Below are 18,176 nucleotides of genomic sequence, written 5' to 3' on the forward strand. Positions count from 1 at the left end.
CTTCAATAATAATAAAACCATCTGACAAGGGCGGAAATATTGTTATACAAACTTATATGAATTACTGTAAAGAAGCTCTTCGTCAATTACAAGATGAGGCTAACTATGCCCCAACAACAGAGAAAGAATATAATATAAGCATTCAGGAGTACGCCAATCTGATTCAGAAGTGGTTCGAAAAAGGAACGTTGTCCAAGGAAGAACGATTATTTTTGCAGAACAAACATCTTACAATGCCCACGTTCTATCACTTGCCGAAGGTGCACAAAGACATTGTTAATCCACCCGGAAGGCCGATTGTGTCGTCTATCGGAGCTTTGACTGAAAACATGTCAAAATTTATTGATTACTTCCTAGCACCTTTGGTTGTTCAGACAAGTTACTACACGAAAGACACTAAGGACTTTCTTAAACAGATACAAGGCATAGGATGGGAAGATGACTTTTTAATGATAACAATGGATGTTTGTAATCTTTATACAAGCATAAAGCATCAGGATGGTTTAACAGCTGTAAAGTTCTTCTTAGGGCAACACCCAATAAGATTTTTAGAACACAATGAAATGCTATAGAGTTTATTGCATTCTGCCTGAACAATAAAATTTTTGCTTTCCAGAACCAAAGGTATCGACAGATAATGGGTACTGCGATGGGCACCTGCTTCGCCCCCAGCTATGCGAATCTTTTCGTAGGCTGGTGGGAGAAGCAGGTGGCCTGGGCAGATGATAACAGCAAATGGGTGGACCAGGTAATTTGTTGACGTCGTTACATTGACGACCTCTTCATTATTTGGAAGGGGTCCAAGCAATCGGCAGAAGAATATATTACTGCTCTCAATGTAAATAATTTCAATTTGCGATTTACTCATGAAATAAGCAAGAAGGAAATACATTTCCTAGACATTAAAGTCTTTGTTAAATCAAATATGATTCAGACATCCTTGTATAGAAAGACCACAGCAGGCAATTCTATTCTGCACGGCCGTAGTAGCCATCCGAGAAACTTGATAAGTAGTATTCCGTATGGCGAATTGCTACGAATCAAGAGAAATTGCTCAATGAACGAAGATTTTGACCAAGCAGCTAGGGATAGCGTTAGGCGCTTTAAAGCAAGAGGATATTCACAGAAAGTACTTAATGTGGCACAATCAAAAGTGAAACAAGTGGCGAGACTAACCCTATTAAAAGATAGTCTTGAGAAGAAAGACGATACAGGGAGCTTAAGGCTGATCACCACTTACTCATCATCAGCCATGAAGATAAGGTCAATACTACGTAGACATTGGAGAATTCTGAAAACGGATAGTGTCATAGGTAGTTCCCTAACTGACTATCCGCAGATAACATTTAGGAAATCAAGATCCTTGAAGGACCAATTGGTACAGAGTCACCTAAAGAAGTTATCTCCCTCCTCTTTAGGATCAAAGGACCTTTGAGGCTCATTTCCCTGTGGGAGATGTAAGGCATGCCACACCAGTAAAAAGACTTTGACTTGTACCATTCCGGGAAGTCAAATTCCTAAAAAGATTTCCAAGTTTTCCCGTTGCACGCCACTTCGCCACCCACCACAACAGCAATAGAACTCTTCTCAAATTTTTCAGTTTAGATTGTATCCCGAAAGATATCAGAGGTGGAGATAGATAAAAGGCTTTACGGCGCCTGGAATCTAGGTATATTATTGAACTTCATACGAAAACACCCGAGGGATTGAATTCAGGGGAAGAGTTGATAACCCATTTGTGAGGAGTTATTTAGAACTGTGACTGTATTCCTCTACTGGAGTTAAACAGAAGAATAGGATGAAATATAGATAAAAATTTCTTTGCCCATCCAGGGCTTAATAACACGTACAAAATGATGAAAAGGAAATGTTTCACCTACAAAAGAAACCAATGGATTGTTTCATTAGAACATGCAATTTATGTTCATATAAATGATAAAGATAGTATGAATTAAGATGTTAATTTGATTAACAGAACGATTTTTGATTATGTTTGAGGGTGAGATGAATAAGAAATGTAATGTTAATATATGTATTAATATATGTATCTTGCATGTTTCAAGATGGCGACCAAAATCAAGTGAAACAGGTCCCTCGTCTATGTTTACACATCAAAGTATAAATCAATTTCCGTTTCCGAACGCGAGCCGACACTGACGAAAGCTACGGCTGAAACGCGTCTGTTTACTTTATCTGCACCAATAAATCCGAATTGGGATTGAAATCTAACCGAAGTGCTGTTTCTTTGTTCTTTTGAACTTTGGAGCGTTATATATATATATAAAAGTGATCCTAGTCTCCGGTGCACACTTGCGGCGGGTGATCTGCGTAAGGGCCGGATCCTGGCCCCAAAATTCCACTTCACAAGACCATTGAAGTGGCACTCAGGAGGAGATATTTCAATTGTGTTTATTTTCGCACAGCTCAGCCAACGCGTTTCGGCCCTCTCACGGCCTTGCTCACGGTCAGTGAGTCCTTTCTCAATTGCACTATATATATACCCATGTGGCCTTAATACGGCATTATGGGAGTTGTAGTGCATTAAAATTGTATATTTACATTTTCAATATTTACATCAAAGGATTCAATTTTACTGTTATTTACTAGACCGTTCATATCGGAGGATTAGTAATTCGCTGGTATAGTACCAAACAAATTCATTATTGTCTTTTGTAATACCATATTCATTTGTATATAGTTCTCATTTGTCTAGTACAAGAATATTCATTAGTTATTGGCAACAAATACATTTTTTAAACAATGATATCTTCCATGGTTCTTATAGAATGTTATTGTGGGGGAGAATTTACACAAGATAATGAGGTAAACCTCAAGGAAATGGTCAAGGAAAGGAGAAAGAAGAAGGAAATAAGAAAAGAAAACCGTAATGAAAGGAAGAAAAAGAAAAGGCAAAGACAAAGAGAGGGAAGAAAAGGAAAGAGAAGGGGGAGAGATTATTCCCTTTTGAAGACGGGCTAGTACCTTGTCATTTATTGAAGACAGTCTATCCATTTTTTTATTACATACTTAAATATGCTAAGTATCCCATCAATTCTTTCATGTTTCAAAAAAGAAATAAGCGGAAAAAGTGAAAAGAAAAGAATGAAAGAGAGAAAAATTATTTAAGAGGGAGTTACTGTTGTCCTAATATAGGCTTAAAAGGTCCGAACAGTTCAATGTCCTGTTTGTCAAATGTATAGATATTCACTCCAAATGTACAAACAATTCTTCGTCATTATTCATGCCTCTCGGGGACTTGGTCTTAAGTCTAATGATGTAACGGGATTAGAGTTGGTGCAACTTTTTGGTTCTATTTCCGCCAGGTTCTTTTGGCATAATAATATCCATTCCATAATAGCACATCGCTCTCCCGTTTCCATTCTGACATAAGATCATATGTTTCGCAGTTGCATATGAAGTCTTTATTTTTAACTGCCCGAATTTTCTCAAGAATGCATTTTTTCAGAGGGCAGATGGTACTGCCAACATATTTTTGTCCGCAGGTACACTCAATAACATAAATCACAAATTTCGTAGTGCATGTTACTTTCTTATTTAGTACTATTGTGTTCCCATTTGGTTCTGTGATGTTTTTCAAGTTCTTTCCAATTTTGCATGCTTTGCATGAATTACATTTTGTGAACCCATTTTGTTGTTCCACTAACAAGTTCGTTTCTTCTTTTTGTTCGAAATGGCTGTTCACAAGCATGTCTTTTAGTTTTTCTGTATGTCACTGTTGGTTGACATACATTCATAACAGTCACTACTTTACTGTACACACCCTCTGGCCTGGCAGTGCTCGCTTCACAGGGGAAGAGCAGAAGGCCGCCTCTTGAACTCCCTGTTAGAAATACACAAATAACAATCACCAAAATTCTCCTTTTGGTTTACTGTCCCGGAAATCCGATGTCATGCCAAAAGAATTGTGCACAATTGTCTGTTTCATTGGTACATTATTCCTAAACAATCAATGCACTCACAGGTGCTTGTAGTTCAGCGTGCAACAAGGCTGGCCAATGTTACCCAATTGCCTCCAGTGAGATTCCCAAACTGTGCTTGTCAAGTGATTACCGTTGAATATACAAAAAGTCTAGTTTCTAGTGGTGCATGTGCACCCTTACCGGTACCAGGGTAACAAACAGGGGCTGGCAGCGTGCTGTATCAACAAAGAATAATCGGCTCCGAGTCTGGCACCGGAGGTTCTTTTGAACTCCTCCTGCTTCCGGGTCACGTGGTTCTTTCCCGTGAGGCAATCGCGGAACTTCTGCGTTATCTTGTGGGAACTGTAGTCTTTAGTCCCTTCCGGATAAGCGCTCATTGCGCTGAATGTCGGAACGCTCTTTCACCCTACCTTTGCTGGCCCACCACCCTTCCACCTAGGACCAGGCTCTGCATATCGCACCGGAAGGGTAGTCTCTCCTGGGGACGATGGGACACACAGCATGGCTATAGGTGAGCCGAGTTTGCGTCTGACACAAAGGCACTGTTGGGAGTGTGAGCAAGCAGTGTCCTGCCTCTCAACCAGAGCAGCTTTTTGGCAGAGGAAAATATTATGGAAGCAATCTCAATATACAAGCCCTGCTCCGAGCCTCAGGCCAGATATGGTCCTTTACTGGTTCTGCAGGAGTGCTAGGTGACTGAAGAATTCCCAAAATAACTGGAGTTTCTTTTAAAGTCTTGAAGTAGCTGTGTGCTATCTTCCAGCTATAATTTCATCTAAAGAGTATTGTGCTAGATGAAGACAGGAGGACAGAGCCTTGCCCCTTGTAAGACTTGCATCCTAAGATTATCAAGAACGTAGCATCAGGGCGGCATAGAAGACATCTGCTGGACCAAGGAGGAAACCATGCTTTATGAAGACCGCTGGACAGTGTCTTGGTCCAAGCCTTGCCCCTTTATAAGGTACTCAAGTGTTTGAGTCAAGTGTGTGATGATAGAGATGTCTGTACTCCACGTATACTGGCTGCTTCAGTGAGCATACTCTAACAGATGTCACCCATGCTGCACTGCTGAAGTATTCTTCCAGCGCAGAGGGTACACTTGCTGTTGCTTTAACTACTCTTTACTCTAGTACGCAAGCAGTACTGCAAATGCGCATCATGCTCAGCACGTCCTTATCCCTCATTGCTTAAGTACCACTAGCAGCACTCTTATGGAGGTGCCGTGTCTAGGGCAATGTCTGTACCCCAGCAAATCTAACTCTGCATCTCGAACTTCATTTGAAAGACTTGCAGGCCTTGGTCTTTCTTGCTGCAACGCCTTCCTTATGAACCCACCCGGACATGGAACAGTGTCATGCTTGTATAGTGAATCAGTGTCAAACTAGATGCTTTGAAACTGCTCCAGAAAGGTGTACATGTTCTTTTGGCTGTTCCAGTGGGTTGTGTTAACTTTATTAATTCCCTGTCTGATGCATGGCTACTTAGCGGTTCATGGGTGTTCATGCTGCTTGTAGGGGAGCCAGATGTTGCTACTAGAGCTGTTTTAAGCTTAAGTTCTTTTTAGTCATAGGCCAGTATGCATGCCATTTGGTCAGCATTTCCTTCTCAATTTCACCAGCTGAGTCCCAGTGCCTTTAGATCTTCTCCACGACTGCTTATTGTAATGATGTCCGAATCGGTAGCCAGTGGTTTGGTGCTGACCACCTTCCTGCGGTTCTGCTTGATCCACGTACAGTTTTCTAATAAGCCTTTTAGTGCAGTGTATGAGCTGCCTTTATTGTTGCGGAAGGGAGCCATTGGATCTTGTCACTGTCCCAGAGGTGATGAGCTGGCTGCTGGCACAGGGTGCCTTAGTGGGATGTTCCAGGCAAATGTTTTTTGCCTCTCCATGTCGCAGACCCAGTGCTACAGCTTGCACAATTTTCAACGTGGCTTCTTTTGTTACATTGGGTTCCATGTGATGTGCAGCTGTCTCAGCACTATTTGTCTGCACATGCAGACAAATAGTGCCCAGTGACAAATAATGCCAGTGTGCCGAACTAGGAAATATATAGCTATCACAAGCAAATCCTGGTGAGTGGAGCTCCTTCTTGTGAGAGCTGCACAGAAAAGCAATTCAGTGATCAGTGGAACTGATGGGTTGATGGTTTCTCTTTGCTAAATGTTGCTACTTTACTGTAGGTGTAGCCTCCAGAACACCACTCAGATTTTCATCTTGGGCTTCTGAGTGATGTGTACAGTGGTACGGTAAGACTTCCTTCTTTAATCTGCTAGTTTAGTGTTTGTTTAGGCATTTAGATATTCCTCTTGCTCTCCGTACTAATGTTTTTTTGCTTGCCACCTTATAGTACATATGTAGACATGGCACAGTGTTCTGATATAACCACCCTCATTTGTCTCAATCTTGTCCACCCAGAGTTCTCCAGCCTGGAGCAGAAAGTGAGCCGACGCTTGCTGGCAGGCCTTCCTATGACAGTGGAGCGGGTGCAGCGGACAGACCAGGTGCTTGTCACCAGCCTGAACCCGGAGATCAAGCCGGACCTTCTCGAGCTCTACTTCGAGAGCAGGCGCAGTGGTGGTGGTGAAGTACTGGGCGTGAGTCTTCTGAAAGAGGTCAAAGCAGCAATAGTTACCTTCAGGAGCTGGGAAGGTAAGCAGCAACATCTGGCAGCAATCACGCATGCTGGAAGAGCAGAAGTGTCCCATGCATGGCACATGCAACAGCTGGCAGAGGTGGGGCCTCTATCACTGAGGACCAGGTGAAAATGGGGAAGGGGGGGGGGGGGGGCACCAATTGTAGTATCCATGAAGGGGGGTTTATAGAATTGGAGTGATTCCAAAGTTATTAAGTGGTTCATGTGTAAGAGATTGGTGCTGTAGGTTGGAGGGTGTCAGTAAAATTTGGAGGTATTCATCTAGTCCACTAAGGTGCAGCGCACACCGGATTCTCGTAGAACTTACTGTTCGAGGCATATGAGCTGCCCCTAAGGGTAGCAGCAGTTATTGTGCCACCCTTAGAGGCCCTGTACCCTGACACACACACACTGCCTTTGCAGGCTGAGTGTCTTGGTGCAGAACAAAGCAGTCAACATGGCACACATCCCTGTGTGCCATGCCCACAACACACACTGCCCTGGCATACATCAGCCACCCCTCTAGCTGGGTGCCCTATGCCAGTGGTGTGGGTACAGGTGCATGAGCCCTGTTCCCCTACAGTACCCAGGTCCATTCCTGGGCACTGTGTGCAGTGCTGCCATTTAAGAGTATATACTGCTGGGAGATCAACACTAACTCCACAGCACCATGATGGCAACACTGAAGACTGAGAGGTTTGGTATCAAACTTCTCAGCACATTAAACCTGCACTGATGCCAGTTGGGATTTAATGTACAATGCACGACAGAAGGCATCTTAGAGATGCCCCCTGAAGCTAACCTACAATCCACGTCTTGTCTGAGGGGCTGCCTAGGCTGCCACACAGCAGACATGTTGCTGGACCCCTGTGTAGAGAGCCATCCGCTCTCCTGGGCCTGCAACAATGCACATCCTGGGTGAGGTGCTAGGTCTCCTCCCCCAGGATGGGCAGGGGAAGCTTCAAAGGCATGCTGCCTTTGTGAGCTTCTCCAGGCCACTTGCTGTACTCAGCAACTAGCCCCTACTGGTTCGGACCGCAACTCTGGCGGGAAGACTGGCCGGAAACACCAAGGAAGGAAAGGGGGTGTGCTAGCCTCTGCCAACCCCACCCCTCAGGTGGGGGAGGCGAGGTGAAGCACATCTCCGGGCTCTCGCCATCTTGAAAATCAATCAATCAATCAAGGCATTTATATCGCGCACTACTCACCCGGAGGGGTCTCAAGGCGCTTGGGGAAGGGGGTCTGCTACTGCTCGAACAGCCAGGTCTTGAGCTGTTTCCTGAAGGCGAGGTGGTCCTGGGTCAGCCGAAGGTGGTTGGGCAGAGAGTTCCATGTCTTAGCCGCCAGGAGAAGGATCTTCCTCCGGAGGTGGCTCTCTGGATGCGAGGGACGGCGGCGATGGCGAGGCGCGCGGATCGTAACTGGCGAGTGGGTGCGTAGAAGGCGAGGCGGTTTTTGAAGTATCTTGTGCCCAGGTCATGGAGAGATTAGTGTGCGTGGGTGAGGAGTCTGAACGTGATCCTCTTGTTGACAGGGAGCCAGTGTAGGTCTCTCAGGTGGCTCGAGATGTGGCTGCGTCGGGGGATGTCTAGGATGAGTCAGGCGGAGGCGTTCTGGATGCGCTGAAGTCTTTTCTGAAGCTTGGCTGTTGTTCCGGCGTAGAGGGTGTTTCCGTAGTCTAGTCTGCTGGTGACATGGGAAGCCCTGCCCAATCAGGACTAGGCTACTGCCCCCCTCCCACAGGAGAGTGGCAGGATAGGGGGTGTACCCACCCCAAGGAGGGGACCCATTGGTCCCTGCCCTTTACCTACCTGTAACGCCCCTAAATTTAGTATTTAGTGGCACCCTGAACCTTACTTCCTCAGATTCCGAAACAGCAAAGAAGATAAAGAAGACCTGCCGTGCAGCTACTAAGAAGAGGAAGACACCAACTGCTTTGGCGCCAGCCCTACCGACCTGTCGACCCTCGAACCTGCTCCTGCTAAATTCCGGCACCTCCTGTGGTCAGCAACCTCACAAACCCCGGAGGACCTGGCTACCTTGTGACTCTGAGCAACTGGGACTCCCTCGAGCAGTGGTACTGCTCAAAGCAAGTAACTAACCCCTGGCATCAGCCAGGAACCGCGAACCCTGCACACTCTGCACCTGCCAAGCCTGGCCTGTGCTGGAGGGAACAAAGACCACAAGGACGTCCCCCCGGCGACTGTGACCCCGAATCCAGCACCCAAGGACCCACCTCGATGCTCCTGACGACGCCTGCAGCCTCAGAACCAGGGACCCCTCCAACCGCGACCAGCAGAGGGTAAGATTTCCTGACCCCAAAAAGGCACCCCTGCATCCGGCGACCTGGTGCCCACTGTGCCCAACTCCTGGGTGCCTCCCTATCCTCCAACTTGCCTCTCAAAGTGGTGGTTGCACCTGAAGAATCTTCGTCCCGAACTTGCAGCCTTTGTTCGTTCTTGAGCTTCTCCATTGAGCGCCTGACGGCTCAAAAGCACCCTGCACCCAGCCGCCCGAGTGCCCCTGGCAGTGGAACCGCTACTCTAATCTACTTCCCAATTTGCCCTAGCTAGTGACCAGGAGCCCAGCTCCCACAGCCGCATGACCTGCTAGCCAGCAGCCACCAACCAAAGGCCCCCTGCCTCCCATTGGATAACATTGGGCCTAACTCTCTCTGCACCCGGCTGCTCCTGTGCTGCTGAGGGTGTAACAACTGTACCTACCTGACCCTGGGAGACCCCGGAGTCTATGCCCAGAACCTTAACTCTGCCAGTCGAGTACTTACCCAAAAGCCTATAACTCACTTGTCTTCCATAGGGTAACATTGACTGGTTTCCCTTGGAAATTCTTCTGTGTCGAGTTTTGAAACTTTAAAATATTAATCTAAAATCAGCCGAATTACGAAAACGAATTTACTCAACTGTTAGCAGGAGAGATCCCAGTGCTGGATCTTGATGCCCAGCACTGACCCTGAAAAGTAATTACAACTGTACTTGCCTATAACTTGATGTTCGCGGCATATGAGCTGCAGATTATACACTTAGCATATATCGCCATCTGGTGTTGGGCCCTGATGTTTGCAGTTTGTTTTTCCTCTTGGAAAGTCTTTGGAAGTCACGAGGTCGGTGACTCCTCCTTCGGTTGGTATTGCGCATGGGCTTCGGCTCCATCCTCAGATAGTTTTTTTCCGCCATAGGGCTCGGATGTAATACTTCGCGCTCCGTTCCGAACTTCCAGTTCGCCGATCCACGCTCAATGCTCAATCCTCAATCCTCGATCATCGAGATTCTTCACAACAATAATCACTTTCTCTTCGGCACTTCTTCGATTCCAGTCGTCGACGGCGGCCTTCGGGCCGATCCCGGCTCCGGTTTCGGCTGATGGAAAGAACTCCCTTCAAGAAGTGCCCTCGATGTGGGTCTAAATTTCCCCACACCGATCTTCATGAGGTGTGCAACCTCTGCCTCTCCCCTGAACACGAGCCTCGAGACTGTCCCGCCTGCAAGTCTTTTCGATCGAAGAAGACTATCCGAGATCGAAGGGCAAGACGCAACATGGCGCACTCCTCGACCTCCGCTCCAGTCGACATCTTCGGGGACGACGTCGAAGTTCCGGGACCACAGCACATCCAAGAAGACGACGACGACCTTGTCAGTGCTTCCGAGGCCGACGTCTCCTATCTGGAGGACATCACCCCAGCGCAGAGGGCCGTGAGTACTGCACCCCCTCCCACACCCACGCAGATACCCAAAAAGGCTTCGGTCACGCCTTCGCCTTCGAGCCTAGGCAAAACCAAGGACATTGCTTCTAACACCCCACCTTCGGGCCCGGTGAAGAAGCCTAGTAAGCCTTCCGGCAGCTCGGGCTCGAGCCAGCCGTCCACTGATGCCGAAAAACACCCTTCGGCACCGAAGAAATCATCGGCCTCCACCTCTACACCCGGTTCGGCACCAAAGCCATCGGTGTCGAAACCCGTCCCCTCGGTGCCGACAAAACAGGATAAGGCCATCGGCATCCACACTCCCGCGCCGAAGCCTCTCTCGGCGCCGAGCAGAAAATCGGAGGTCTCGAAAAAGCACGGCACACACGAGTCTAAAAAGCCGTCGGCCCCGAAAACCTCGGCGCCGACCGAACAGCCAGTGCCGCAAGAGCCTTTCACACCGGATCCTCTGCAAAAGACACTAACTAAGGATCCAAAAACTGGACATTTAATGCTGTCTGTAAAAAAGAGACACTTGGACAAACCAGCTCCACCTCCACCTCCAAAGAGGAAAGACACTGCTACCTCCCCTTTTAGGGTGCCTTCCCCACCTCCTCCTCCACCACCTTCTCCACCCTCCCCGCGTCCGGCTTCTCCACCCTTGCCTCATCGCTCTCCGACTCTGTCTCCAGACCACGATGATCAGGGGGACCCCTACTATGATCCAGCAGATGTGCCACAAGACCCCACCCCTACTGGATCCCCAGACCCCTGGGATGACTATCACAATCCTGACGTCCCACAGGATGACCCTTATCCATCCAGGCCATCCCCACCAGAGGACTCGTTAGGTTTTCTCCACCTACTACAGAGGGCGGCACATTATTACGGGGTACAACGTCACACTGACCCAGTAGAGGAGGATTTTCTCCTAGACACCTTTGCTACAGCACATAGGTCTACTGCTATACTACCTATGCTAAAAGGGGTCATCAAACATGCACCAGACGTCTTTAAAGACCCAGTTAGACCTAGGGTCCTAAACCCACGTATAGAAAAGAAATATAAAGCCGCCCCCACGGACCCTACATACATTAAAGGTCCTGCACCACTAGATTCCTTAGTGGTATCTACAGGTAGGAAGAGAGCAAATTCTCAGGCATCGGGTGAAGCTCCACCACCTGACAAAGAGTCCAAGCTCCTAGACGCATCAGGGAAGTGCACGGCGTCACAAGCTGCCAACATATGGCGTATCGCCAACACGCAAGCGCTGTTGGCCAGATACGACAGGGCGCATTATGATGAGCTAGAAACCATCATGCACCATCTCCCTGACAAATACAAATATAGGGCTAATGAATTGATTCAGGAGGGAAAAATCATCACCAATACCTCTTTGCTGTGCCCTAGAAGCAGCTGACACGGCCTCCAGGGCCATAAACACCAGTGTCCTCCTCCGTCGCCACGCATGGCTACGGGTTTCAGGGTTTAAACCTGAGGTGCAAGCCTCCATACTAAACCACCCATTTGATGAACAACATTTATTTGGGCCAAAAGTTGACGAAGCCCTCAAAGATGAAAAAAGACACCAATACGGCGAAATCTATGGGAGCCCTACAGTCACAAACTCCTGGACGCTCCTTTCGCCGATCGTCCTTTCGGGGCACAGGTAGAGGCTACTCCTCAGATAACGCCTCCACCTCCTATAAATCCTCTTCTCAGTCCACAAAGGGTTATCAAAGAGGCAGCTATAGAGGAAATAATAATAAAGGCAGAGGCAAAAAAAATACCACCCGCTCTGCCACCCCGCCTGCCCAATGATTCCCCTCCCCCCCCACCCCCCCCGCTCCCCCCAGACCATACCACTCCGGTCGGGGGCAGACTACAAAATTTCCTTCACGTCTGGGAGACCATCACCTCAGACAAATGGGTGACCCAAATTATTCAATCAGGGTACTGCCTGGAATTAATATCTACCCCCCCAAACATTCCTCCCAGGCAACGCCCAATGTCACAAGAACATGCCGTATTACTAAAACAGGAGGTAATCTCCCTCCTGCAAAAACAAGCCATAGAGCAAGTCCCCATCAATCAGCAAAATTTAGGGGTCTACTCCCTGTACTTTCTGATTCCAAAAACAGACGAGACCCTACTACCCATTCTAGATCTCAGGCCCCTAAACGCTTACATACATTCAGACCATTTTCACATGGTAACCCTTCAACAGGTTCTTCCGCTCCTCTCCCAGAACGATTTTCTCACCACACTGGACTTAAAAGACGCATACTTTCATATTCCAGTACGTTCGAGGCATGTGGGCCGCCTAGTGTTGGGTCCGGATGATTGCACATTGTTGTCCTGGAAGAGTCTTCGAAGTATCACGAGATAGGTGGCTCCTCCCCTGGACTACAGTGCGCATGGGCATCCTCTCCATCCTCAGATTGTTTTTTTCCGCCATTGGGTCCGGATGTGCTTATCTTAGCTCAAGTTAGGTAAACTTTCTTTAAGGGCAAAAGCCTTTCGGTATAGTCGGTATTGTTCGCGCTCGGTATCGACTAGACTTCTTCACTCTTCTCGGACCTGGTTTCGGTCCTACCGTCAACGCTCAAGGATGGAATCGCGGACTCCCTTCAAGAGATGTCCTTTATGCCATGCGAAATATCCGCACGTCGATGTACATCCGGTGTGTAACAAATGTCTATCACCGGATCATGATGAGTCGAAATGTATGGCCTGCGCCCGATTCCGGTCGAAGAAAACACTTCGAAATCGACGGGCGGCTAGATTGGAGGCCCAACAATCGGCACCTACCCCGGTTAACATATTCGGCACCGAGGATGAGGACGTCGAGAGCGTCGAAGAAAGACTCAAGCCATGCTTCGGAGCATGGATCACAACCTGACGAAGATGATGAGGTGCTTTTCGAGGACGAAGACGTCGTCGACGAGGTAGGAGACGACGATGAGGCCCTTGGGGCCGAAGAAGATAGCTCGGGCGACGAGCTAGGCCCATCCGTCGATGCGGAGGCCGAAAGCGACTGTCTTACTGAGGCTCAGGTCGAGGGATCGCCTGCGGGCCTTACCCAAGATCGTTCAGTTCGTTCTACAGCCCCGCTTCCAAGCCCGGCTTCGAACATTTCCAAAGAGCCACCGATATCAAGACAAACTGGATTCGATTCAGTGAAAACGAAACCAACCACTGCACCGGCCAAACCAAAAGTGAAACTGGTTCAGGTGGGCTCGCCGGGATCGAAACCCTCCGATCCTTCGACACTGAAAAAGGACATCGGTGCCAAACAACGAAAACGGGACTTCGGTGCCGAGAAAACAAAAAAGGGCTTCGGCACCGAGATACAAAAGAAGGCCCTCGGTCCCGAGAAGGCGCCTCGGCCTATTGCACCGAAGGTTGGGGCACCAACCACCAAGGCCACGGTGGTCGATTTGCCTACGTCAACACCGAAGGGTGCGGCGACTGAAAAACCATCGGCTCAACAGGGCGTCGATCCCAAACTTCGGATCGATAACCTAAAGACTGGGAAGAAACCTGAGACCGCGTCGACGCCTGCCTCCAAACAGCCTATCGGTTCCAAAGCACCGTCTGCATTCACGTTGCAACAGGTCTCGGAGTCCTTAAAACGCATCAGGGAACGGGCAGCCCTCGAGCTGAAGACGGGTCCCGAACCGCACAAGGTCCACAAAGCACACTCGGTGCCGGCACCGATCAAATTTGGATTGCCGCCTCCGGGGGCACCGAAGATGTTCGAACTAAGGAGGAGTGTCGACCAACCACGCACTGTGTCCGCGGCACGGAGTGACGTCGACGATTCGCAGGACCAGTTTATCGACGCCGACACTGGTCGGTTGTTGCTCCGTAAGCGGAGAATTGCTCCAGAGAAGCCTTTGGACTCCTACAAGATTCCATTGAAAAGGAAACTGGCCTCCGGTTCGACGCCAGTGCTTGTGGAAACATTCCAAACCTATCATTTCGAACAACCATCCTTTTCTCCTACTCTCTCGGAGGCGGATGCAGGAGAGGGCTATATGGGGGATGATCCCACTTATCATGTGGATACTGACCCAGATGACCAACTGCAAGACCCAGATCAAGACCGGGGGAGACCCTACCGACCAGAATGACCCACAAGATGCTCCAGACACTCATCTTTATAATGTCAAGCCCTCACCCACTGAAGATACTGCTGCTTTTAATGCCCTCATTGAAAGAGCAGCTGCCAATCATGGGGTGGAACTCCATTCTGACTCTGTGGAGGAAGATTTCTTGGTGAACACGTTCTCCACTTCTGAACGAACGGTCAAGACTCTGCCGATGTTGAAAGGAGTTCTTAAACATGCTAAAGACATCTTTAAGGAGCCGACCAGGGCGCGGGTTTTGAACCAGAGGATTGAAAAAAAATACAAACCAGCACCCGGAGACCCAATCTACATTAAGGGTCAGTTGCCGCTGGACTCCATGGTGGTTTCTAATGCTCGCAAACGAGCTAACTCGCAGACTACAGGTAATGCTCCTCCTCCGGACAAGGAGTCCAAGGTGCTAGAAACATCAGGCAAAAGGGTAGCAGCACAAGCAGCGAACATCTGGCGCATTGCCAACACTCAGGCACTCCTGGCCCGATACGACAGGTCACACTATGATACACTAGAAACACTGCTAGAACACCTCCCAGATGAATACAAAGAAGCAGCGTAGCTCCTCATCAGGGAGGGACAACTAATTACGAATGCGTCCATCAAATGCGCACTGGATGCCGCTGACACTGCAGCAAGGGCGCTAAACACTAGTGTGATGTTGAGGAGGCATGCATGGCTGCGAATCTCCGGCTTTAAACCTGAGATTCAAAACAATATCTTGAATCAACCAGTCAACCCAGATTTTTTATTTGGCCCCGAGGTTGACACTACACTGGAGAAGATTAAAAAGGACACAAACTGCGAAATCTATGGGGGCTCTACAGTCGCAGCAGTTTCGGACTGGCTCCTTTCGTCGCCCCGGGAATAGAGGAGCAGCTAGAGGTCGGGGGTCCCAGCAGCAATACAATAAAGGGGGTACCCAGAGTACCTATAATAAGAATAGGGGTGGATATCGTGGCTCCAGCACAAAAGGCAGAGGACGAGGGTATGGCAACACCAGGTCCTCCACCAATACCAAACAGTGACTTCTTGTCACTGCCCCCCGACCACATAACACCAGTCGTGGGGAGACTCCACCAGTTCCTGCCAGTCTGGAAATCCATCACCACGGACAGGTGGGTCAGAGAAATTATCCAGTACGGTTATTGTCTCGAATTAACATCCAATCCACCCAACATACCGCCAAGACGCCGTCCTATGTCCGCCGAGCACTTGACGTTATTGCAGCAAGAAATACTAAGTATGCTGCAGAAAGGAGCCATAGAGCTCGTGCCTCTAGAACAACACGGGTCAGGGGTGTACTCTCTGTACTTCCTAATCCCAAAAAAGGACGGATCTCTCAGGCCTATATTGGACCTGAGACCTCTCAACCACTACATTCTGTCAGAGCATTTCCATATGCTCACCCTCCAGCAGGTTCTACCGTTACTCCGTCAGGGAGACTTCCTAGCAACACTGGATTTGAAGGATGCGTATTTCCACATACCCATACACCCATCACACAGAAAATATCTCAGGTTCACTATTCAGGATCAACATTATCAGTCCTCCCTTTCAGAGTAGCAACAGCGCCCAGGGTCTTTACCAAGTGCCTAGCCACAGTGGCTGCACACTTACGGAGACGGCACATTCACGTCTTCCCTTACCTGGACGACTGGCTTGTTCAGGCAAAGTCAGCCCAGCAGTGTGCCAGCCACATATTCCACACCATTCACTTTCTTCACAGTCTGGGATTCTCGCTAAATTATCCAAAGTCGCATCTTCAGCCTGCCCACGTACGGCAGTACCTGGGCGCGACCATAGACACTCTGGCAGCCACAGCTCGACCAAACTTGGTAAGGATCAACAGCATGCAACTGCTGATCACAAAGTTCAAGCCTCAACACTCCCTTCCAGCGCGAGTGTTCATGCAGCTGATAGGAATGATGGCCTCCTGCATCTTCATAGTCCCGCACGCGAGACTACATATGCGCCCGCTTCAGGAGTGCTTAGCACGTCAGTGGACTCCGACTCAAGGACGGTTGAAAGACCTAGTGTTGGTGAGCGGTCGGGCATACAACTCTCTGCATTGGTGGAATCCACAAAACCTTTGCAAGGGCCGACCGTTCCAAGAGCCTGTACCACAAATAATACTGACAGCGGACGCGTCTCTCCAGGGATGGGGAGCTCATGTACTCAATTACACTGTGCAGGGACTATGGACAACGCAGCAGAAGAACATGCACATCAACCTTCTAGAACTGATGGCAATCTTCCTGGCAATGAAGGCATTCAAAGTACACTTGTGCAACAAAGTCGTGATGATCCGGACGGACAACATGACTGCCATGTACTACATAAAGAAGCAGGGAGGAAAACACACTCCACAGTTGTCTCATCTGGCTCAGAGCATGTGGAAGTGGGCCATTCAAAGGAACATGTTCCTCATGGCGGAACACCTCCCGGGCAAGGACAACCAGATGGCGGATCTGCTCAGCAGACACAGCCACCAAATGCACGAGTGGGAGCTTCATCCATCAGTACTCCTACCGTACTTCCAACAGTTGGGTCATCCAGAGATAGACCTATTCGCCACAAAGGAAAACGCAAAATGCCAAAGCTTTGCCGCCAGGTTCCCACATCCCCAGTCGCAGGGCAATGCGATATGGATGACCTGGTCAGGCAGATTTGCGTACGCTTTTCCCCCAGCGCCATTAATACCGCTAGTGGCACGCAAACTAAGGCAACACTCAATGACGCTCATCCTAGTTGCTCCAACGTGGGCACGCCAGCCATGGTACACCACGTTTCTAGAACTTTCCGTGGTACCACATCACAGATTGCGGCTAACACCCAAAATTTTGACACAGAACCATGGCGAAATTCAGCACCCAGAGCCACAACGGCTGAACCTGGCGATCTGGCTCCTGAAGTCTTAGAGTTTGGCTACCTCAACCTGCCTCCAGAATGTATGAATATCATCAAAGAGGCCAGGAGACCCACAACCAGAGCTTGCTATGCGGCTAAATGGAAAAGGTTTGTCATTTACTGTAATCACAATGACATTAATCCGCTGGATGCCTCCATTCAGAACATCATCTGTTACCTGTTACACTTATACCGATGCATCTGGTGTACAGCTCCATCCGTATACACCTCACCGCAATAGCAGCCTATCTTCAGAACAGGCAGCACCTCTCTTTATTCAGAGTGCCGGCCATCAAAGCCTTCTTAGAGGGACTCAAAAGAGTGATTCCTCCAAGACACCCGCCGGCACCGGTGTGGAACCTAAATGTCGTCCTCACCAGATTGATGGGTCCACCTTTTGAACCTCTGCATTCATGTGAGATTCAATTCCTCACCTGGAAAGTAGCTTTCTTAGTGGCAATCACGTCGTTACGAAGAGTTAGTGAACTCCAGGCACTAACCATTCAAGAGCCATTCATACAGGTTCACGCAAATAGAATTGTACTACGTACCAACCCCACGTTCATGCCTAAAGTGGTATCGCAGTTCCACATGAATCAGACTATTGAACTGCCGGTTTTCTTTCCTAATCCAGAAAATGTCGCAGAAAGACATACAGAGGAGGAGCTGTTTTTTCCGGATCCCGTCGATCCAAAACAGAAAAGAATCATCATAGACCCTAACACAGGTCATGTGGTGCTCCACAAGCGGAAAATTCATCCTGCATTACCCTCTCCTATTTCTCTTAAAAGGAAGGACATTGCTACTTCTCCTATAAGGCCTGTCACCCCTCCTCCTCTCTCTTTTA

General features: G+C 48.6%; 1 protein-coding gene across 6 annotated transcripts in view; it reads left to right on the forward strand.

The window, feature by feature from the left end:
* The window catches only part of PARP10 (poly(ADP-ribose) polymerase family member 10), a 447,966-nt gene that overhangs the window by 92,712 nt on the left and 337,078 nt on the right, over positions 1-18,176 (forward strand). For all 6 annotated transcript variants that reach the window (XM_085604387.1, XM_085604383.1, XM_085604388.1 and 3 more), the window contains exon 4: positions 6,358-6,591. In XM_085604387.1, coding sequence (XP_085460513.1) covers positions 6,358-6,591 — 234 coding nt within the window. The remainder of the gene's footprint in view (positions 1-6,357; positions 6,592-18,176) is intronic.

Source organism: Triturus cristatus, chromosome 5_1 (genome assembly GCF_964204655.1).
Source record: "Triturus cristatus chromosome 5_1, aTriCri1.1, whole genome shotgun sequence".
In the NCBI taxonomy this organism is placed as follows: Eukaryota; Metazoa; Chordata; class Amphibia; order Caudata; family Salamandridae; genus Triturus; species Triturus cristatus.